General features: G+C 36.2%; 3 protein-coding genes across 3 annotated transcripts; all 3 read right to left on the reverse strand.

The window, feature by feature from the left end:
- Positions 1 to 3,145: 3,145 nt before the first annotated feature.
- Positions 3,146 to 4,491, reverse strand: LOC131681392 (uncharacterized). Its single transcript, XM_058962150.1, has 2 exons — positions 4,360 to 4,491; positions 3,146 to 4,294 (listed from the first exon to the last, which is right to left on the reverse strand). The coding sequence occupies exons 1-2, from the start codon at positions 4,370 to 4,372 to the stop codon at positions 3,774 to 3,776; spliced, it is 534 nt and encodes a 177-aa protein (XP_058818133.1). The 5' UTR covers positions 4,373 to 4,491; the 3' UTR covers positions 3,146 to 3,773.
- A 964-nt stretch (positions 4,492 to 5,455) lies between these two features.
- LOC131681388 (uncharacterized) lies at positions 5,456 to 6,776 on the reverse strand. The gene is made up of 2 exons (XM_058962142.1): positions 6,642 to 6,776; positions 5,456 to 6,585 (listed from the first exon to the last, which is right to left on the reverse strand). Exons 1-2 carry the CDS (start codon positions 6,652 to 6,654, stop codon positions 5,597 to 5,599), a joined length of 1,002 nt encoding a protein of 333 aa, XP_058818125.1. The 5' UTR covers positions 6,655 to 6,776; the 3' UTR covers positions 5,456 to 5,596.
- A 2,117-nt stretch (positions 6,777 to 8,893) lies between these two features.
- On the reverse strand, positions 8,894 to 20,545 carry LOC131681390 (uncharacterized). Its single transcript, XM_058962148.1, has 3 exons — positions 20,386 to 20,545; positions 9,788 to 10,062; positions 8,894 to 9,734 (listed from the first exon to the last, which is right to left on the reverse strand). The coding sequence occupies exons 1-3, from the start codon at positions 20,399 to 20,401 to the stop codon at positions 9,138 to 9,140; spliced, it is 888 nt and encodes a 295-aa protein (XP_058818131.1). The 5' UTR covers positions 20,402 to 20,545; the 3' UTR covers positions 8,894 to 9,137.
- Between the last annotated feature and the right edge of the window lie 2,725 nt (positions 20,546 to 23,270).

Consider the following 23,270-nt stretch of genomic DNA (forward strand, 5'->3'; position numbering starts at 1 on the left):
TGAAACTCTGTGAAATTTTCAAAGGAAAAAGTGTTCGAGTCATCAATCGCCAGTTACCAATGCATTTAGTCACCCCTCGATGTGAACGAAAAAAATAGTTTTTCAGCAACCCTTCCTTGTTTTGGCACTACCTTGATCTCTATCTTTTCGCTGGGATAACTGTCACAAATGCTACCCCATGTGGCTAAATTTACTGTCAAGGAAGATCGATAGTGTCAAACGAGAACGTGTTCACATTTTCTTAGAAATCAGATTAAAAATTATTCTGAAGTTTTAAAGGTTGAACATTTATTATATTTGGGAAGTTGAGCTCTATCGGTTTATGAAACCAAAAAAAAAAAAGAATTTTGTTCTTCATTTAATGACCCAAATCAGAATGAAATCAGTAATTAACATTTTGTCGTATATAGACGAAAAATAGAAAAAATGCCGGTTTATGTTTTGACGTCATAGGTATAGCTGCTGCGTTACATGTCAGCTCGCATCCTCCGGTGGCAATAGGGATCTTTGATTTGGAAAAATTGCATCAGTTTTTCATATTTATTGATAGTGTCCTTACGAGTACACTCATATTATTTTTAAACCTTAATTATTCTTTTCTGACTTTTAAATTTAAAAAAGCCAAATTGAATTTAGCCAACAAACTGACAGTTGTCCCACTAAATGACGCATCTGCAAATATCTCGTTCACCTTACTGTTAACCGGGACAGCACCCTACACAGCATGAACTGACACTTTTGCAATCCGCTAGCAGCTTGCAATCCAAAGCTTTATCTGCAAACTATGGTAGATCTGATGAGGCAACCTATAAAGTCGTGCATGTCGCATGGGTTTGGTTGTATTATTGCCCTAGAAGGAAACAAACTAAAAAATATTTTTTTCAAAAGTTTCGAGCTTAGAAATAGAAAAAGGATTGAGATATTAACTCACAGTACTAATCTGCATCAGAAAATGCTGTAACCCGCACACCCCTAAAGATCCCTATACCCATGACTGCCGCCAGGCACTGTTAGTATTTCAGTCAAATGATCCCAGTAAACGAAAAGGCAAGTTAAACTATAGATGCTGGCGATCGGTAGGCTATTGAAACTTTGTTCTAATATTGGAAAATTATGACAGTATTATAAGTAATTTCCGATAAAAATCGATGCAACCATCGATTGCAACGACTAGCTCTGTTTATAGTGTGAACGATAATTAACCCTTTTGGGTACCTGCTACACTTGATAAGTAGATTGAAAAATTTTCCATAGAAAAATCACTTAACAGCGAATGTATATTATATATCACATTAATTATTGTAAGCAAAACACCTATAGAACTATCATTGTAGTATCTATTGACAATTACGAATGTGGTGTACTTGTTTGTAGGTTACTTCCTGGAGTATGTAGGTTCCCTCCTCGAGATTAGGCTATATTTTCACTTTTTGAAACTGCTACATCTCATGGACTATCACCCTTACGGCCAATTTCTTCACTTGGATGAAAACCAGTTTTCGTTGAAAACCAGTTTTCGGCTAATAAGTCACCAGCAACCCGAAAACTCGGTTTCAGCAAAAACCGGTTTTCACCCAGTGAAGAAATTGGCCGTTATTGTTGTTTACGGAGAATGCGAGATTCGTCCGAAAGAGGTTCGAACGAAGAGTAAGCCTATTTAATTCTGCTGCCGTAATCAAGAATACGAATCACTTTCGCTCGAATCTCGTATTCACTTTCGCTCGAATCTCGCAATAATGGTGTATACGTCTAAATGTTCTTTTCCCATAGTAGGGGCACTTTTATTTTCTTCGGCTCACTCCTTTCATTGCGCTGCTAAAGGCAACGATACTATACTGTTTGTTCAGTGGATCAGCAACAAAACGGTGCTTACAAGCATGAAATACGTTATCGCCTACCCTGTCACATTTAGGATCACAGAGGGTTGGTTTAGTTTAAGAAATATGCTGAATACTAAATGTGATCTGCTCCTCGATCTGCTCATATAGTTTCTACCAGGCAGCAAACGACCTATTAACGTACGTATAATATGGCGTTTCGGCATACAAAATAGAACGATGGAATACAGGGTGTTTGGTTCATGGTAAAGAATCTCTCGGGTGGTAATAGACTGCCATATTTGGAGAAAAAAATTGTTCTATACATACCATCAAATCTCAACCGTTACAGAGTTATTGAACTTTTTGTGTAAAAAACTTATTTGGCTTAAAATACCTCTAACTTTAAAAGTATACTTTGTATTTTAAATGTTTTAGTTCCATTCGAAAGGTGAGAAAATTTCGCATTGAGTGATGCCCCCACATGTTTTAGCTAATGAGTTTAAGTAGCCTTTTCAAAGTAATTTATTGAAAATTAAACAATTTTAAACGATTTTTCGTTCATTTATTGAAAATCCTAATAGTTAACCTCATCATTTTAATAATTCAGATTGTTAGTGTTGATGAGCTGCTTAATTCGTTCTTTGACATGATACACTTACCTTTTCTTATTTTCACGATTTTTGGTTATTCAACTTGGATATTTTTATCTCATTTTCACTAGTACCACCTCTAATTGAAAAATTATGGCACTTATTGTACTTTTTTTCTTTTTATTCGAAAACTAGGAAAATTCTACAGTGAAAAATGTATTAATACCTTTCAGTTAAGTGAATTTAGTATTCTTTTAAAAGTAAATTAGTTTAAAGTTAGTGCTATTATATGCATTTTCGTTAATTTTCTTTAAATAGTAAATAATAAACATCACCATTATTATCATGGAAATAATGCATCTCAGCAAGTTCTACAGTTCTTTCATTGACTCCATTCAATTATCTCTTTTGGTTTCGACGCAAAATCGTTTTTATCACATCGTTTCATATGCAAAAATAACGATTTCGAACCCACTACATTTGTGGCGAGCTCATGCTGTGTTAACTATTAAATAGCAGCAAAATTGAAAGAGATATAGACAAAGTGACAAATAAAAAGTTATAGAGAACATTAAGGGGCATCAAATGAACAATAGTAACGATAAATTTTGTTGATTAATAATTAGAATAATTAAAAAACTCCAAAAAACACAAATTTTGAGTTATTTCGTTAGTAAAAAATCATTTAGTACACTTAACTAAAAGATATTTGTACATACACTGATAGGACATTTTCTCAGCTTTCCAATTAAATCTTGTAAATAACGATATAAAGCATATTTTTTAGATTAGAGTCTTTTAAGCACTTGCAAGTCGGTTACAGGAAAAGTATAGTAATGAAATTACAAAGAAATGAGAAGAGATAGAAATATGACGTCCAAGAACAAATTATGAATTGTCCTAAACCCCAACTTTTGGATCATGGATATTGCTATAATCATACTTCATTATTTCGAGAAAATTAGCAAAAACCTCCTCAAAAACACAAACTTTTAACTACTTTACAGCTAAAAGGTAAATAAAACTAATTACTTAAAAGATATGAGAACACCATCCAATAGGAAATTTTTTCACCTTTCGAATGGAACTGAAATATTTAAAATACAAAGTATACTTTTAAAGTTAGAGGTATTTTAAGACAAATAAGTTTTTTACACAAAAAGTTCAATAACTCTGTAACGGTTGAGATTTGATGGTATGTGTTTTCTCCAAATATGGCAGTCTATCACCCCCGAGAGATTCTTAACCATGAACCAAACACCCTGTATAATTAAAGATTGTATGTTAAATTTTCAAGCATCTTGCTACCATAAAGATAAAAATCACATTTTGCTTTTGATTGGTACAGGCCACATTCAAACTTTTACGCTTTTACAAAAATCTCACTTTCAAATATTTGCCCTTCCACTTCCTTGCCCTTGTATGGCAAATAGCACCAAAAGTAAGACCTCTGTATTTTCCCGTTGATTAATTTTCCTTCGTGTTGCATTCGGCCGATATACAGCGGTTCACCTTGTTCACTGATACCACCGGGAGTGCCCCGAAGCAGTGTGTTGCTACTTTTAACTGGAACAAAATGTCCGGGTGTACATAGGACTTCATACTTCTGCCTTTTGTGGCATTTTCCTCCCCACGGTACAAGGCAGGCCTTCTTTTCCGCAATTACCGCTCCAGGGGCGATGGAAGTCATTATCTCCGCTCGTCCAACGTACAGTTTGTGTTTTCCGACACGTCCAGCTTGAATGGCACCGGGTGGTATTTCACCATTAGATGCAGGAATCCATTTCATGCCATTTAGTTCGTCCCAGCGTCGCAGAAATGTCCTGTTGTCGAGCTTAAATGGTCTCTCCGATTGATACGGGACATAGTCGTTGTAAAGAGATGCTTGAAATTAAAATCTTCAATCAATTTCGGTAAAATATAGAGATGATTTTATTCAGATATCCTACCGTACTGAACCATGTTGACGGTCGTTGATGACTAATGATGTGTTGGGTGTTGTTCGGATGTTTATTATTTGAATGATGACGACTAACTGAGCTTGTGCTTTTCTTCTCACTCTCAGTGTGGTCATTAGAGTGGGACATGGTTATATGAAAAAAATAAAATTTGGCTCCGAGTAACTTTTTGGGTCCCATTTAGCTCCCAGAACAACTCTGCAAATTTTTAGCTCGATCGGTGAAACTATATTTTTGCGCCCACGGTTTAAAGTTTACATGGGATTTCGTATGGGAAAATTGTCTTTTGCAAATTAATTCTTCCAAGAGTCGCCCGTTATCTCCTAAAAATAAACAGATGTCTGATTTTAATAGGAAATTTGTCAAGGAAACAAAGTCTAGAAGACTGCAAAACGATCTGATGCTTGTGGAAAATGTTATTAAGCAAAAACCGATTAATGCCCTGAAGATTGATGAAAATTTCAGTTTTCATAGCATCACTGCTTCTGACGGTCTAATTATATACAAAATTTTTAACTTTCTCTTATTATGTACAAAAGAAGCCTCAATTTATCCCTCAAAACCTTGCGAAGTTGCCAAATAGTATAGATAAACGATTTAGATACGTTAAGAGAGGATTAAAACAAAATTGCGTATAATTGGACAACCAATAGCAGTGGTGCTGGAAAAAATGAATATTTTATCAATCGTCAGAGCATCAATCGGTTTCTGCTTAATAACTTTTTCCTCAAGCATCAGATCGTTTCGTGGTTTTCGAGACTTTGTTTCTTTGTTAAATTTCCTATACAAACCACATAACGATTTATTTTTAGGAAGTAATGGGCGGCTCCTGGAGGAATTATTTTGTAAAAGTTAACTTTCCCATACAAAATCCCATGTAAACTTTAAACAGTGGGCGCAAAAATATAGTTTCACCGATCGAGCTGAGAATTTGCAAAGTTGTTCTAGGACCCAAATGGTACCTAAAAAGTTGCTCGGAGCTGGAATCTATTTTTTGTCCCACCCTAGTGGTCATGTTAGTATGAAATTACCTAAATACGCATACTTTGTTACCTTCAGATGTATGTCTGATTATTGAGTGTTATCGGAAATTCGTTGGAGTAATGGTTTAAAATCAGACATTTAATTCAATAGTGTTGTATGTCGTTGCTAATATATTTTTTATTTTAACATGCAGTGACTATAAGTATCACATGAAATTTTTCCTATCTCTTTAAATAATGTAATACTACTCTAGGACCAATATCTCAAATTCCTTGTAGGCTACCTCCTTACCACGATACGGAACATAGCACACCTTGTGCGACGGCTGCACCTTTCCGACGATAAACTGATTGCCGATTTGCACACGTCCTATGAACAGTGGTTCTCCAAACTCCGAGTATCCTCCACGGATGGCTCCAACTGGAATGTAGTTTTCCTGTGTTTTCACGAACTTTCCTTTGCAGTTGCACAAGTATTCAAATTTGCTCTTTCTATGTTCATCGGATCCCCAAGCAATGTGACATTTTTGGGTCGCTGGATTCATAGCCCCAGGTGTGCAAGATGCCCGATGTCCTGCTCGACCGACATAAATGTTCCCGCTTTCATTTGATTCGGTAATGAAAGCATTTTTTGGAATCTGGTTATCATCGGCACTAACCCAGTAGTGACAATCTAGCAGCTCTGGTGAATCAACCACAAACACCTGATATTCGCTAAATCCAACTTCTCCACCCTCGTGTGAAACGTAGCAAACTCCGTGAGATCGTTGAACCTTTCCGCATATAAACTTTCCCTCATGCAGGACCCGTCCAATGAACAGTGGTTCTCCATCCTCGGACACACCGGCCGAACTTGCGCGGAGAAGAGCTTCTGTGCTTTTCTCCGAAATGGGTACAAACCTGCCTGTAGTACAGAGCACTTCGTAGATGTTCTGTTCATGTTGGTCTCCCCCCCAAGGAATGCAGCAAGCTTTTCGGTGAGGGATAATCTGTCCAGGCGTAACCGACCCTTGATGATGCGCCCGTCCAATGTAACATTTCTGGTCCTCGGCAGAATCTCCGACAGTCACTGCATCAGGCGGGACTTCTCCATTGCAAGCCCAAACCCACTTGAGTCCGGACAAATAGTCTCTGCGATCCATCATTCGCTGACGTGCTTGCCGGTTCAGTCGTGGCTCGTCTTCGTAGGCCCACAGCCGTCTGAATGCCATCTGTGACATTGATAACGGAGCAACTACAAAACAATTTAAATTTAGACATGGCGTCCTAAAACTAGCACAAAATACTGACCAAGATTGACCATTTTATTCCTCTGTTAGCTGTAATTCCTATTTTCGCTAATGTTTACATTTGATGACGGAATACGAACGAGACTGCAATATTGTATTATTTTTTTCTGATTCGTCCATGTAGTACTTGCTCATATTGTTTTCATTCTCGCGGAAAGAGTTATGCTAATCTAGTACATTTGCTCAATTCTCCAATTCGCGCAATACATTCAACGGTACACAGTGGGCCTCAAAATTTGTTTGATGGTATAAATTATATTATTTTACGTTTCATTGGAAACGCGCCTAATAATCATTCCCTCTAAGAACGGTTGGTTTCAAAATCGTCCAATGAAGGACGTTCGTTGGACCAATTTGGAAATCGTCCAAATAACCGTTCAACGAACGTCCATCGTTGGACCCGTGTTGAACGATTTTGAAACAATTTTTTGGACTTCTCAGTGGGTTTTGACGCCACGAATTGAATCGGTGCATTTGATAATAAATGGTAAGAAACATCAAACAATATTTATTAGTCAAGCTTAATGTATTCTAATTGGTTACGTTAAGGTCGTTAAGGTTCTACTGAGATAGCTTCAAAAAGCGGTAATCTTTGAAAACGAAAAAAAAACAGTTTTTGCACTACGTTAACCCTTTATAAGCCCAGAGTTTGGGGCTATTAATGGATGTTATATTAATAGGAACACTTAGCTTAGAATATATTGACATTTATTTCATAATGTAAACTGGAAATGGAAATCGTCAGTCTTCGTAATGTTTGATGTATTTCCAACGAAATTGGTAAAAATATAAAGACAAATCGAGCTGGATCAGAAATTCATAAAGAAATTAAGGTGGGTTACTGGTTATTACCTGAAATGGTTGACAAAACTAGTAAAACTCAATAATTTTTAAAGTAATATGATGTTGTTTGGGCAACCAAGAAGAAGATTTATGAGCTGCAGGACGTCTCCATATGGGTATTTTCAAAAACATGAATAAAACAACTGCGCAAAAATGTGCAAGATGACGCCCATATATCTTAAACTACACTAAATTTTGAGTCAGATTCATGATAAGTGACCCATGGGAGACCATTTCAAAATTTGGAAGACGTATTAAGATAAATTACTGATACGACATCGAATTTCTCAATTGCTTTTTCTTGATACAGAACAAAAGCAAATTATTTCTGCGCAAAAAACTTGAGTCTATAGTTTAGAATATTCATTCTTCTTTCCAAAGAATTTAAACTACTCCAATCGGCCTTGTAGTTCTTGAGATGTCGCCATTTGAAGTTCGAAGGTACAAACAATTCTAATGAATTGAATTGAATAGAAATCCTCGACATCACTTGCTTCAACGACATGTTAAAAATTCATTTTTCATCCGATTATCGTAAAATTTTGAGATAATTTTATTCATACAAGGAGAAAAATTAAATAAATATTCGCAATAGAATAACAAGACATTTATTTTTGGGGTTTTGTCACTCGTCGTGCTGTGCGTCGGGTTTTCGGCGAGTGTGTGCCAGATTAATTTTCCTTTCTCAATTTGCTTCTAGCATAACTTTTTAATACTGCACGCCTCGGGATGAAATTTTTCCCACCGAAACACATGTCATTTCAAAACATATCGGTTCCAAAACGTTACAAATCCGGTTCGTGTCCAGATTCTAGGTTAGAATATAGATACTGTAAATTAGAAGACTAAGAGATCTTGTTTAATTGTTGAGGTTTTTCGAACAGTCTGCTGTCGAGATTAACCCACACGATTTCCAAACGATGTCGATTTGAATCTCACAAAGCCGGCCGCGGGAGTGCTGCCTAAATCGCGAACCAACCTGATCTGCATATGCGTCTGAAAGATTACAATAGAGCAAACCAAAGTGTAATTAACTGATAAAATTATGCTTAAGCTTTCATTAACTTTGAGAGGACAAATTGTTTTGTAAGTTTTCTTAATAAAACGATGGAAAACCAGTGTCAAATGCTTTTGAATATATTTGAAGCGGTATACCACTTGTTCGCTGATTAAAAGAGAATGCGACATGTTTGTTACCCTGAATTTCAAGTAAATTTATAAGCGATTTTAAAACCATGAAGAAATCTACAAAAACCGGAAATTATTCGCTGTACTAGCTCTTAAAATATGGTAAGATTCAAGCGCGGTGTGTTTTACTAAGTATTTGCTTTGATCTCTATTGCACCATATAATTTTGATCAGAGGACGTTTTTCGGATGTTTGCCGTTGTAGTAGTAGACAAACAATATCTGGCAGTTGCTTATGGAAGCATGACTTTATTTCAACTGGTAATAATAACATTCGTGAATTATAAATATTTTTGTGCTGGCTTTAGTTGCAGGTTTACTAAGTTCGCTTGGCGAGCTTGCATTTCAATAAAACATCAGATCTGTGCAGTTCAGATCTTCCTTTTAATGCGAGATTCGTTGTGTGTATATTGTGCTCTAAGGCTGCTGCGGTGATTAAGTGGCTGTGCCACGTAACGATCCCGTGTCTACTGGCTAACATAGATTTCATACTCGGCAAAAGCTAACTCCTGTCCGCCGTAAGGAATGTAGCAAACGCCATGCGACTGTTGTACTTTACCAATTGTCATGGTACCCTCATGCGGTACACGGCCAATGAACAGTGGTTCACCATCTTCTGTTTCACCAGCAGGAATTGCATTCGGAGGAATATCACCACCGGAAATAGGCACGAAAGTGCCACTACCATCGCAAAGAACTTCGTACTCTGTTTTGGCATTTTCAGCTCCACCCCAGGCAACATAACACGTTCCATGTGAAGCCACAACCTTTCCGGGAATGATGGCACCCTCATGCTGGGCGCGGCCAATGAACAAATCTTCACCATCCGATCCACCAACCACTGCGTTTGGTGGGATTTCTCCGTTAGCTGTTGGAACCCAACACGCTGCTCCACCGGACACTAGTGCAGCCGGGGCCGATGGAGCTGGATCATTCTGTTCGATGATCCATGATCCGGAAGCTCCCCAGCCAGTGCACACGCCCACAAAATTGATCGGGAAATGGTCCGTGTTTTCATAGGACAAGAAAGCTGCCGCTGCTCCCTCCATACCGACAGTAATGACCTGTAACCATATTTTTGAGTCAGCGATTACCGATAAAGTACACTTTCACTTACATCATCCAGCCACTTGACCCAAAATCCTCGGAACTCGCCGGCATTCAAGATATCAGGAGTTTCAACCTCGCACACATCCGGTTTGGTGCGATTCTTTCGGATGACGGATTTCGTGTTCTTCCATCCACCGATGAACACCTCCAGCATTGGGTCGGATTCTTTCGGTCCGCTCGTCAAAGCCAGATGGGCATCGTTGGGTGCTCGAACTTTGAAGTTCACCACACCGTTGGTAGCTGGGTAAAATTTGTACTCCAACTTATCCTCGGTGTCTAGCTCTGGAAGAGAGAGAAGGATAGATATTGGTAAATAACGCAGTGTGATTCATTATCTAACGTGGTCCGAAAAATCGATCGAAGGAAGCAGCAGATTTATGATCTTGCTTTTTTGTTAACTCGTTAAGCCGAGCAGATCTTAAAAGTTTAAAAAATATAGAGAAAATTAAATCGAATTAAATTCTATTTCGTGTAGGAGTTATAATAACTAGGTATATCATCATAGTCTACATTCTTATGTCGGTCTACTGATTTAGTAATTACGTCTAAACTGCAGAGCATGAAACTTAGTACTGGAACTGTGAGACACTAATTGTCATTTGTTCTTGAAATGATTCACGCCATCAGGAAAAAACAAATCTCTAACGGCCATTCTATATAACATACTTCGTCAGTTAAATGCAGTGACTCATGATGCTAGCAGCATCACGTTGCGCTTATCTCTCAAGTCGTACGGGCGTGGCAGCATCATCGACATTTTAAAAACCAATAAATTTTGCATCATGTGGTTCTGGTTTGTCGCAGCATTAGGAATTCTAATGAGTCCTAAAGCATTCAACCGTCAGACAGTTAGATCCATCATGAACAACAGCAATAGGTACGGCACAAACGTCATAGCCATATTTACTTACCCTCAAGTCTGATGGCCTTGACTACCTCACTATTATAACGGCCGGTATCAAGACCAGCGCTACTGGTGGGACATACTACTACATCGGGCTGACTCTTCTGGTCTGTCAATTCTGATGTGGTTGTTTCAGTTGGGTTAGCCACAGAACAAGGTATCACATTCGGTTGTTTCTTTTCCTTAAGCCTACGACACCTGTGGGTGGTGGGTGCTTGAATGTTTTCGTGTGGTGTGAATCTTATGTTGGGATGCTAAATATAACGAACAATTGCACAGGATATTGAGGACATGAGGTGTATTGAAATAGCATGCAGGGGAGATTCATGGTTGATCAAAATTGTTATACCATATCAACTTGTATTCGGAACTTTCAGGTCGAAAATATATTCTCCATATAATGCACGGCTCAGGTCACCGCATCGGTACACATTTTATTTTTAGACAGAAACGCAAGACGATGACGATGACTGTTCGGTAACTAACTACCTAGAACAAGCATTTGACATTGAAAAGCAAGCAGGAGCTAGTAGGGTAGGAAGTATGGACAGTTATAGTACAGTGGGAAGTTGCTTTTGAATCTAGATCGTGCTACTTTTTATGTATAAATGTCGTTTGTCGATACGAAATGTGAATAGTGTTACTATGTATTAATTTTGATTCTTCAAAAAAGTGCTATGATACAATACCCATCATAGACTTCGAATTTAGTAATATTGAATCTAAAAAACTGTTCGTCACTGTTGGACGTGTAAATGCACCAGTACCGAATAGCTGCAGGTGTTTCTGGCGACAATATATTTATGGAAACCTCGAACGGCACATTGCTAACGAAATGAGGCTATTCGAATGCTTGACTACCAGGGCTGAGATTATTCGCTTGCCCATACGTGACGGTACTGGAACTGAAAATGTTGTACTTCGTCGCTGTTGTTTCAATTGACACACAAATCCAACACATTTGCACTATCTGTACAATATGCAGGTAGTCAAATGGTCCGCATGACCAGTAGATTCGCCTGATGTCGTAATATGAGTCATCTACATAAGTGTAGGTGTTTTGAGTTAATGTTAATCATCGTGATCACTCACTACGGCGTTTAAGAAATGTTTACAAAAGCACACGTAATACTTTCGCCGGTTTTTTACAAAATGTAAAACATAGGCTATTAGGACATATGATCCATTATGCATCCTCATTCGTCGTGATACCCCACATTTTAGTTAATTGCACGGTTTGCAAACAATTGATTGCGCTCAAATAGGTCTTTACTTGGTTTTAAAAAAGTTGGATAACATAATCGGCATAAAAAATCTAAAATTTGAGCCAATGTGGAGATACTACTAAAACTAATGGGTTCGAATGGATAGGATGAATAGTGTCTGAGATAAATTAGAGTACAGTAACCCTATGGGAGACTCCAATTCCAGTCGCTTAAAAATAATGTTGAAATTCAGAGATTCACCTTAATGTTAAAGGTTTTTTTTATTATCTGCAAATTGCCCATTCTTCATTCAGACATATTCGTGTTCGTGTAACAATTGCTAGAAAAAACAAGTAAACACGTTGGTATGTTGATTGTTTCAATTAGTTGATCGACGTGAAAAGATTTACATCTGGCGATACTGTGAAGAGCTCGTCGGAATACTATCTCTCTCTCTTGGACCACGTAAAATAGCATAATGCAGTATTGTACAAACAGAGTGAGGGGTCCACGAAATTTCGTTATTTTTCAAGTAGAATATTTGTAACGTTTCAAACCGTTCCGCTTTAAAAATTTCTGCTGGGATATTTTCCCCCATTTTTGAATGCGAATAATTTCCGTTGTACTGAACGAAATCGAGATATTTTTTTCTTTATCTGACCGGAAATACGTTCACGTGTACAATAGAAAGTTCGATTTCGCCAATGACTATAAAAATAAATAAAAAATGGATTTTCGGAAAATCTTTCGAAAACTACGAAGAAAATGCAAAATTTACAAGCCTATTCTAAGCAGAGTCGTCAAAAGGGAGCATCTAAGCGTTTACTCACATACGGGAAGGTTATTTATATAGGTCCCACGTGTTCGTTTATTATCAGTCGATGCTCACATATCAAACGAGCAATACATTAACTGCATTGTCCGGACAGTTAAATAAGCGATAGGCGCTTTGCATTTTCGGCAATGTTGGCATTTGCAGGCACTCGCACCTAAGTGACTCTATCAAATACAAATAGTTTACAAATGGAGGTGTCGCGTGTCCGTTTCAATAATTCTTCGCTCGAATGCCAAACGAGCGATATCATGGCTATATCGTCCACAAGGTACAATCGTTCGTGTACGTGCAAAGTTTCAAGTCGCACAGCGTGATGAAGAGCGCACGATAAACTTTGCACAGCAAGGAACCGGGTGCAAGTTTTGCACGGATTAATTATGTGCCACCACTGCGGAAAATCCATAGCGTCTACTATGGATTTTCCGCAGTGCTGGTATTAACTCGCACACCGTTAAACCGTGTAAAAGCTGCACCCGTTTTCTTGCTGTGTACACAGTTTATCGTGTGCTCTTCATCGCGCTGTGCGAATCAAAACTTCGTATGTACACGAACGAGTTTGCAATGCGGATGGGAATTTGGATTAAGTTTAAAACTGCAGGATGCGACGACCGCGGTTTGTGAGTTGCGTTGGGATAAATTAATTTATTTTTCTGCTTGTGTGTGCGTTGGGTTGATACGGGTGAAGTTCTCACGCCCACAATTTATCGGCGGATTGTGGGTACGTAGCGTAATGGGCCTATTGACACACACGTTTCATTTTTCGAATATACATGATACGTCTTTATCACTAAGGCATCTGACAACTGGATTAGCGCCTACTGAAAAGCGGTTGAAGATTTAGTGGGCGAGGAGATGAAGTTATGTTAGCGCAGTTTCAGTCTGTTTTAAAAAGTTGCGAAGCTAATTTATAGCGATTCTTCGTAGTCAACCCAAAAGAAAAGTCATCTGATTAAGATAAAGCACTGATTGGTTTTTATTGTTATCACAGGATTGCAAGCATTAGTATTTTATGCCAATAAAATTCGTTATGGCGTATTCAAAAGCGTAGTGTTTAATATCGAAGTTTATAAGTAAAATTTGTACGGAAACAATCACATCTCCAGTAGGGTTCGCAGTACCGACCCTTTTTGGCGAGAACCGGTACTGCGGTACTGAAGCCCTCAGTACCGGTAGTACCGGTAAAGCACCGGTACTCGAATATTTCTTTTAAATAATCGAAAAAAGCTTCAAAGTGAAATTGAATGTTCAAACTGATGACCTTATTCTCAGATGATTGATAAAAAACATGTTTATTGATTTTAATTGCTTCGGTATGGCATGACTCATTTCAGCAGAAGATATTTTTCGTTTGCGACACCTTTGAAATCAATAACTGCTAAGCGGTGTGACTTTCTTCGATTTCACAGATTTTAAATGTAAGAAACCCTATTAACAACAGTAAATCAAAGCGAGCTCCGAGCAGGCTGCTCGCATTTCCCCTCTTACTTTTCTGTAAATTGATTTCGACCTTTATGTCGTTCGCCTACTATTCTCTAATGTATACCAACGCTCCTTGCTTTCCTGTAAACTATGGAGTTTTGCTGAATTTTCCTATCATCAAATCGCCCCATTTGAAGCACTTCACCAAGTCTAAAATTGTTAGCTACTAAATCGCTGTTCGTTCTTTTATAGATAAAGGTATAAGAGCAAACCAAATACAGACATGACTTATACCACACACCAAAAAATCTGAATTTTTTCATTGACGTAATTGCAAACATGACACAATTCAACAAACCGTAATTTACGAAATGACGGAACATTACCGTGTTCCGTTCAATTTTACATGAAACATATACTTTACATGCGCAATGACATAAAATTACACTTCCAACCATTCAGAACAAACGCTGTATGTGGAGTAAAATTACATGATTTACGAAATTAAACGTCATGTAACATTAAAATCAAACGTAAAACTAAGTCATTTTTGATGCTCGTATATGTCAGGGTCAGAAGACGTAAATTTACACTATTTTTTCTAGGTGTGCATAGTGTTATTACGCGCCACCCAGTGAATAATGGAAACCAATTAGAATGTCGCTAATAAAAAAATCATAGCAAATTTTTACGTCTCTGACGGTAGATGTGAATATTTTGAAATTTAGTACAAGATCGTTAAAATTTAATTTCAACAAAATAGTGCCGGTGTTGTACTGAACGGAATTTAAACATTCCGTTCAGTACAACGGGAGCTAGTAATGTTTAACTTCTAGAATTATTATGACGATGGCCCCACCCCATTCCCCCACAAAGGTATTAGCTCAACGATTTATCTAGAAGGTAATTAATATAATTAAAAGTCATCTTGCAGACCGATATTTTGAAACAGATCCCCCTAGAGAGTCCACATATTTTTCATAAAAAAATTATATGGAACCGACAATACCGGTACTGGCTTTTGTTTAGTACCGGTATTACGGTACCAAAAATGGGTCGGTATTCCGGGATTTTCGGTACCGGTATTACCGGTACCACAACCCTAATCTCCAGCAGAGAGTTTTGATCTATTATTTCGAACAGTTTTACTTAAAAATATAACTTTTTTTAAAATATTATTATCGATTAGGACGCTTAACATAAAATACCGTTGCTGCCATATAAAATATGATATAGAATAGATCACCGAAAAATGGCAAATGCGATATTTTTGAATATCTTGCAATATTTACTCAAAAATAGTTTATTTTTCGAAAAGTGTATATATAACTTTCTAATTAAAGAAGCTAGAGGTCCAGTATACTGAAGCAATCTATTTTCCTTCAAAACATCTGAAAGAATTTCTAAAGTCATCGTAACTAAAAATCAAAACTGCAAAAGTTATGTCAATAAAACTATTTTAAAGAAACATCCTATTTTTTTGGTAAATTTCTTATTAAATGAAAAGTACAAGGTATAGAGCTCCAGTGTCTTCGATGAAGTTCTTAAAAAAATATTTTTTTCAATTTTCCGAAAGACTGCGAAACTCTATCTTGGACAATTAAAAAGGTAATTATCTGATTTTAATAATTTTAGAACCACTCTACCCATAGTTTAAAATAATAGTAAAGTCTTGTATAGTGCTAAATTTTATCATGAGAATCTTTGTCCACTATTTGTCCTAAACAATTTTGAAGTTGCCTGAAGACTACTTCAGTTTTAAATCAATACCGCAAAAGTATGAATAAAACAGTTTTTCTAAGAAACAAAGAAACACTCTACACCTTGATTTTAAATGTTTTGTGGAATAAAAAGTATGAGAGACAGGGCTTGAATATCTTCAGCAAACTTTTCTAAAGTTTTTTGTACTATAATCACAAACTGACATAACACTATGAGAGAGTTCTCTCAAAAAAGATCGATCCGGCAATTTTCCCAGAATACTAGTTTCACCTTTTATTCACGGTCCCAAACACTCATTTGCTGGTGGGCTGCCCTTCAGGTTTGGGAACAATTTTTCACTAGTGGTCTATCCCCCATATGCTTGTTCATATGTCAGTGGCACCATAATTGCAAATGCGGCCACAGTCTCAACTACAAATATATTTAATATGACCGTTAAAGCGGACAAAGCACAGTTTTCGAGTGTTGTATTTGTTAGTCTGTGCTATAACTTCACTGAAAAAATAAAAAATGTTTGCACTTGTCGAAAAAAAATAGTCCCAACATGAAAAACCGATCAATGGACATGAAAATCAAGATTTCAGCCAAAAAATTAGATGATTTTTTCATTCCAGTTAGTTGAGATTCGGACATATTTTTGTCTAACCAACGACTTATCTTTCAATATAGGTTCCCGTTTTTCAAATTTCGGAAGAAAAGTCGTGTAAGCTTTAGAACGTTTATATATTTTGTTGCATTTAATGGAAATAATAAAAATATATGTAGGAATATTGTATTTAATTCGCATTTTAAAATTTAATTAAAATTAAATGCACGATATGAAATAATAACGATATAACCTAGCTTTACAAAATATTTCAAAAACGGTTCAAAATGTGAAAATTTCCAACACACCTTGAGCCGTCAAAATGTTGCACCAACCAAATACTTAAATGATGAAAAGTTTTAAATAAATTAAATATAGGTCCGCTATAGTTTCTATTATCATGCATATTGATCTGTTTAAAGCGAACAGAGCATCTCCTCAAAGAACTGTACAACATCACGAAGGCAATATTTGTGAGCTGTGCAAGGCTGGTGTTGGTTAGGTTGTGTTGTTCTGTGCTACTAGCAGAGGCCACATTGTTTTTATTTCCGATGGTTGGAAAGTAATATACACAACGAGTATATCGATTCTAAAACATCCGTCCGGAGCTCGTTCGTGATTGGTTTCCGCTAATTCATTGTATCGAGCCGTAAATCTTGAACAGAATAAAGAACAGTCGAATGTTGCTGTTCAAAACCGTCAGGTTGGCACTCTTTTCGGGAGACTACATATCAACACCGGGAGAAAAGACGATTAATAGGAAGCGGTCTCACTCGGTGGACTGACTGCTTTCATTGGTTGGTCTAGTTCCATGCTAGTAGCTACCCCAAAACGACAAAATGAGAATTAAATTATTAGACTTCCGGGGAATGCATTGTTTAGTTTGTGCTGTTTGTGAAAATGTTTTATTCAGCAAACAAAATAGTCCTCATTAGCACTATCAAATTTAAGCTGGCTAGAAAAATAAAAATTTGATAATCTTTTCCTTCACCAACTATTATTTTTATTACCGAGTCTGTTTTCACCACGTTTCTATTATCACCCTAGTCATTTGAAGCCGTTGGTTAGAGCAGCGTCTGCCATCTTTTTTCAACGCATTGCATGAAATGGTAGGGCGAGAATTGGAGTACTCCTTAATAGGATGAAAATAGACACTTTGCCCTACATAACTAAAAACTTAAAACATCTGACCGAAGCTCGTTGGAAATTGGTTCCCGTTAATTTCATGCGTAAATCTCGAACTGAATAAATTGTGAAATCGCCAAATTCTATCTGTTCAAGCCCGTCAACGAATACAACCCGAGCAGAGTCTGACAACAAATTGAAAACTAAACTTGATGTTGTGATGTTCGGCAAATTATTACTCAGGTTGTTGTCGTTTTGGTCGTGTTAACGGTTAAAAGATCAAAATGGAGAGCAGCAAAATTGTCCTATGACATCAAACAGAAAACTAATTCTGCTATCAGTGAGAGTAAATTGAAAGCTCATCGAGATGTTGAATTATCGAAGAATCGCTGCATCTATGACTGTTATTCATGAAATTAGAACAAGTAAAGAACAGGACAAGAATTTGTCTCTGGCGTATAGTAACGGTTACATTTGTGCAACAATCCGTATGCTCGGACACGCAAACAACTGTAAGTCAATTGATTCAAACTAGTTTAATAATTCAAAAAAATACGAATACAATGGAATAAAATAACTAAAGTTAATAAAATCAACAAAATAAACAAAAATAGATAAAATGAATAAAATGTTATATAAATTATGATCTATTTATATGCAGATAACTAATGCAATGAAAAATAATAAAACAAAGGAGTTGAATTAAATGCATAACATGAATAAAAGAATAAAATGAATTTAAATAAATGAATCAATGAAAAATGAACATAATATTGGTAAAATAAAGCATGCATTCAATGAATAAGACGAGTAAATTTTAAATAAATCAAAAATGAATACCACGAATAAAACCATTAAAGTTAATAAATTGAATAAAATAAATAAATAAAATAAATAATGTGAATGAAATGTTTTAAATAAATAAAATAATTAAAATAAAAAATCATTAAAAGTAATACATTTAACGGAATAAACAAATCAAAAATAAATAATCAAAGGAATAAAATGGCGTTAAAAAAAATAAATGAATAAAAAATTAAAAAATACTTCACATCCTTGCTCTCACTTGAATACTATGGTTATAATTTTCATAACTTTCCCTACCCAGTAATCTCTAGCTAATTGAATGTCGCTAAAATATAAAAAAATAAAATTAAATAAATGAATAGAATAAATGAAACGAATAGAATGAATAGTATGAATGATATAATAAAACGAATAAAACTAATTAAATTAATCAATGAAGATGAATAAAAATTAAAATAATTTCACGAAAATATTGGTATGAATAAAATTAAAAGAATTAATGAAATGAATAAAACCATAACCCAAAACAAATTGATAGTACAACTGCAAAACTGTCACACCTGGGCTTTAATTTCGTTAAAACTGGGTCAACCATTGCTGAGATAATTACATGACATTAGTGCACATAGATGCATACGATTTGTGCGTATACATACAAATATTAAATACATTGTCTCTATTTGTCGAGCTGAAGCGATTGATATATAAGATTTGGCCATCGGAACACTTTTGAAAGTTTGAGCGGATTCTATTAATTTCTTATAGTAACCTCCAAACCATTTCAATGCCCATGATCGCATATTTGTCCCATTTTGTAAGGGATTTCCTATCTTTATGGGACTGATTTGCGATAATGGGCAATTCAATCATATCAAAAATTCGACCAAAAATGTTTACCCCGTAAATGGTAACGTGGTAAGATAATCTGCGGAATGAATTTAAGTAATTGAACAACTTTTACAAAATTACGTCGAAAGCATTTTGTTCCCTAAAATGCCGTTTTGGACCATAGTGTTTCGAATTATTCTAGCAATAATAATAGACGTTCAAACAAATAAATTATCTAATGAGTTTCTCAAATGAAACGGAGAAAACATCTTTTTTCCATTCCAACGCATATTTGCACCCCTCAACCCAGCGTTCAATCAATAGTAGGTATATGGATGAAGGCCTGCAACCGGTGATGATGCGATGGAAGTAAAACGGGAGAAGCGCACGATTGAAGCAGTTAACCGCGATGAGAGATTCAAAGAGACGTAGGTACGCCCAACCAATGATAGTGATGATGTCATTCCGAATACCACGACGCTCCGCGGCATTGGTTGGCATTCAGTAGATGAAACATGAGAAATAGTCGTTTTTTATTTTGTACCAGAACCTGATTTGTTTTATAAACGTTAGTCTACATTTTAAAGCAATTGACGATTATCGCTAGAGAAAGATTCCTCTAGCTATTTCATCAGTGTACCTAGGTGTAGGAAGCAGGTCATCTTATTAGCATTTATGTGCGAATCGAAATGAATACTATTGCTTTGCAATTGGAAAATTATTGACTTAGCGTACTAAGTAGCGCTAACGGTTATTCAATAAATACGGAAAATCAATATGGAATGGAGAAATATTTGTGTCAGATTTCTTCTTCTGAAGAACCAAAAGTATAAAAATCGCTTCTTTTCGCACTCAACATAATGATGCAATTATTTTTAGATCATTTTGTTCCTGCACCGATATTCGGAAGAAAATTTTTAGCTGGTTGCTAGATAGTCGTTCGACTTTCGATTGTTTCGCTAGATTGGTATTACCTACTTATGACACGCGTATAGTAGAAACTTTCTGATAGTTTTCTACATGTACTGTAAAACCCAATAAACTTCATTCAACTACACTAGAATTACTTGCTTGAAACATATCCAAATGTGAAAATAATTTAACGCTAATAATGCAATTGTAGCAAACCGGATGGAAGGTTAATATCCTACAGAAGAAATACAACACCACTCACCAATATTGTTGGCCATCTTTCACTGCGCTACGCTCTACAAATTCCCTGATGTTCTTATTGTATTGTGCTATTCAACCTATTTGTGTCTGCCAAATGCCACCTTTCTTTTCGCGATTGAACCGTTACGACCCAGTCACCAATATGGTTAAACGAAGACTAGACACATGCCGGCGTTTTCGCTGTTATTATATTGGGCATACAGAGCGAAACTACCGTGATTGGTCGTTCCGAGAGAATGTGAGAGTTTGATTTGAATTTTGCGAACTCGGAGATTATAATGAGTAATTCATTCGCATATGACTTACTTCATGTGAGCAATGAGTATGAGATGAGATATTCACACTGAAGGTTTTTCGGTCGATTTAATGTACTTTATTAACAATACGGGTTTTACTCAGTTTATTTTGCTCACAAACGATTCGTTTTAAGAGGCTATATACCTATTAATTTTTAAAACCGAATAAAAGTACAACTCTTTGAAAATATTTTCTCAAATTTTCATAGAGATTCGAGCAATAGCTCGAAAGTTACGGCGCTTCGAAGCGCGTCTCGTCTATCAAGAGCAGTGGTAACTTAATATTTTAAACTAGATTAACTCGAAATGTCGTTTTCCTAAAAAAGGTTTATTCATGATCACGATTACCGAAAAACTACTCAACCGATTTTCTTCATTTTCAATTGTTCGTAATTAGTTTCTCTCGTATCTTAACGGATCTATTTTTATGCATACTTTTTTATTTCAAAGATAAGATTTTTTTAATACAATTTTAGAGCTCAAAACATCGATTTTGTGGGAAAACGTTCCCGTATGCAGGAAAAAAACTACAAGGAGCAGCCCTATGGGGTTGCATGAACTGTAGACGTAGAACTATACTACTTAAAGTAAAATATTTATTTTCTTAGTACATTTATAGTAATAATAAATGAAATATATTTCTTACGTATAGCTTAAGCACAACCAATCAACATCAAATGTTACATATTGAACCAAACCTTCTTGGCTATCACGTCATTTCATTTGTAGTAGATGATCGAATCCGTTTAAACTTGTTTGAGAAGAACTGAAGACAGAAAAGTGTGGTAAAAACCCCGGGCAGGTGAAGAAAAATCAAATTTTAGACAATATACTCACATTTCATGTATAGACTAAGCTTTCTAGTTATATTTTGCATTATTGCAATTTTCATGAAGTGCGCATAAAAATGTAGCGAATGCAGTGGTTTTAATCATATATCGAAATCATAAATATACAAGAATCGAAAACAATTTTATATATTGACTTAGATGCGTTTTTGCAACGTTTTATTGAGTGTCATTGTATTCATTCATAAATAGGCTTTGTAGTTTGTACCTATTAGCAGAATCAAAATAGGATAGTCTGAGTGGAAATGAATCACGTAAAGTGGAAATGAATCAATGAAGTGATCGAACGAAATAATAAACTTTCGTTGTGCTTTCCATCGATCCGCGTAAATTTGTTGCTAAGAAAGTTTTCGTCTTTGCGCAACGAAAGCACAGATTGCTATCATGCAGGTTACGCATGCAACCGCTAACAATCAGGAATGCCACATTGAAATCTGCGTTTCGGTCAAAATATGTTTTTACCATCTGTGATAACTGAAACAGGAAAAAAATCTGTAATAATCTGTGATAAATTTCCGAAAAATCTGTGAAAAATCACAATATTTCCAAAAATATGTGAAATTTTCATTAAAATGCCAAAAATCTGCCATCTGTGAAAAGAATTTGTGATAAAAAATTGTAAAAAAATCTGTGACATTACAGAAGAATCTGTGAATATGGTAACCCTGCTTACAAACTAGATATACCTACATAGGGGAATTAAAGCGTCATTTAACTGTCACAGAAAAATCAGGTAACTCCTCACACCAAAGAGAATCGCATTTGAATTGCACCATACGCGCACACGGTAGTTGGAATGAGAAAGGTTAGGTTTCGTGCAAGGAGAGTTAGTAGTATATGGATGTCTCGAGAGCGAGAGAAGGGCGTTGAGGTAAAATATCGCGGAATAAAACACTTACCAAAATCTTCATAATTTGCATATGCGTGGACCTACCTCATTTTAGCCTTAAGAAACCGATAATAGATATTTCGAAAATGTTTCTTAGTCTGAATTTCCACCGTTTACAGTCGATTACCATTCATAAATACCATATCGAAAAATGCAAATATTAAGCGACTCTAGTGAAGGTGATGATAAATTTTCGTTATTGTGCGCTCGTTTCATGTTGAATTGACGAATAAATTGCAAAATATGGCTCAAGACCAATTAATTGATGACATTATAAAGAAAATACTAAGCTTTCCATAAAGTTAATGCTTTAAATCCAGTGCTGAAAATGTGAATAAAATGCACGATGTTTGTTTACATATTTCTGATTTTTCTCTAAACTTTTGTAGAGGGCACCTCAGTACACTCGAATTTCCTCATTCGCCTCAAACATTAAACCCAAGTGCACAAAGCAAAATGAGTCAACGCTGATGATAATGGGTAGAGTGAAAGAGACAATTAGTACCACGACACTATGCTAACCGTGTTTGCAAATGGAGCTCGAATGTACAATCGATTTTGTGTACGAATAATTGTATTCGAGATTGTCCATAAAAGTGTGCTGAAAACGAGCACAACACAAAAGAAACAAGTGTATGGACGGCGCTGGGTAGCGTTCCTCCACAGCCAGACTTCTGACTCAGCTACACTGGCTGTGAAAATACACAATGCAGTGATCTGCTCCGCCTGTCGTTCAACAGGCAACTGAGCTTGTCAGGCCAAATCCGTGCTTTAAATAGTCGATGATGACGTCATTCATAGAAGCGTAGCGCGCTAAGTACACAAATCTGTCGTGCCGGACTTGGGAAGCGCT

The sequence above is a fragment of the Topomyia yanbarensis genome, chromosome 2, assembly GCF_030247195.1.
Source record: "Topomyia yanbarensis strain Yona2022 chromosome 2, ASM3024719v1, whole genome shotgun sequence".
NCBI classification, from domain to species: Eukaryota; Metazoa; Arthropoda; class Insecta; order Diptera; family Culicidae; genus Topomyia; species Topomyia yanbarensis.

What these genes read in the sequence shown, in the direction of transcription:
- LOC131681390 (XM_058962148.1), bottom strand. An exon ending in GGGTCAAGTGGCTGGATGAT is followed by an intron (nt 9,735 to 9,787) that starts GTAAGTGAAAGT and finishes ATATGGTTACAG; the next exon opens with GTCATTACTGTCGGTATGGA.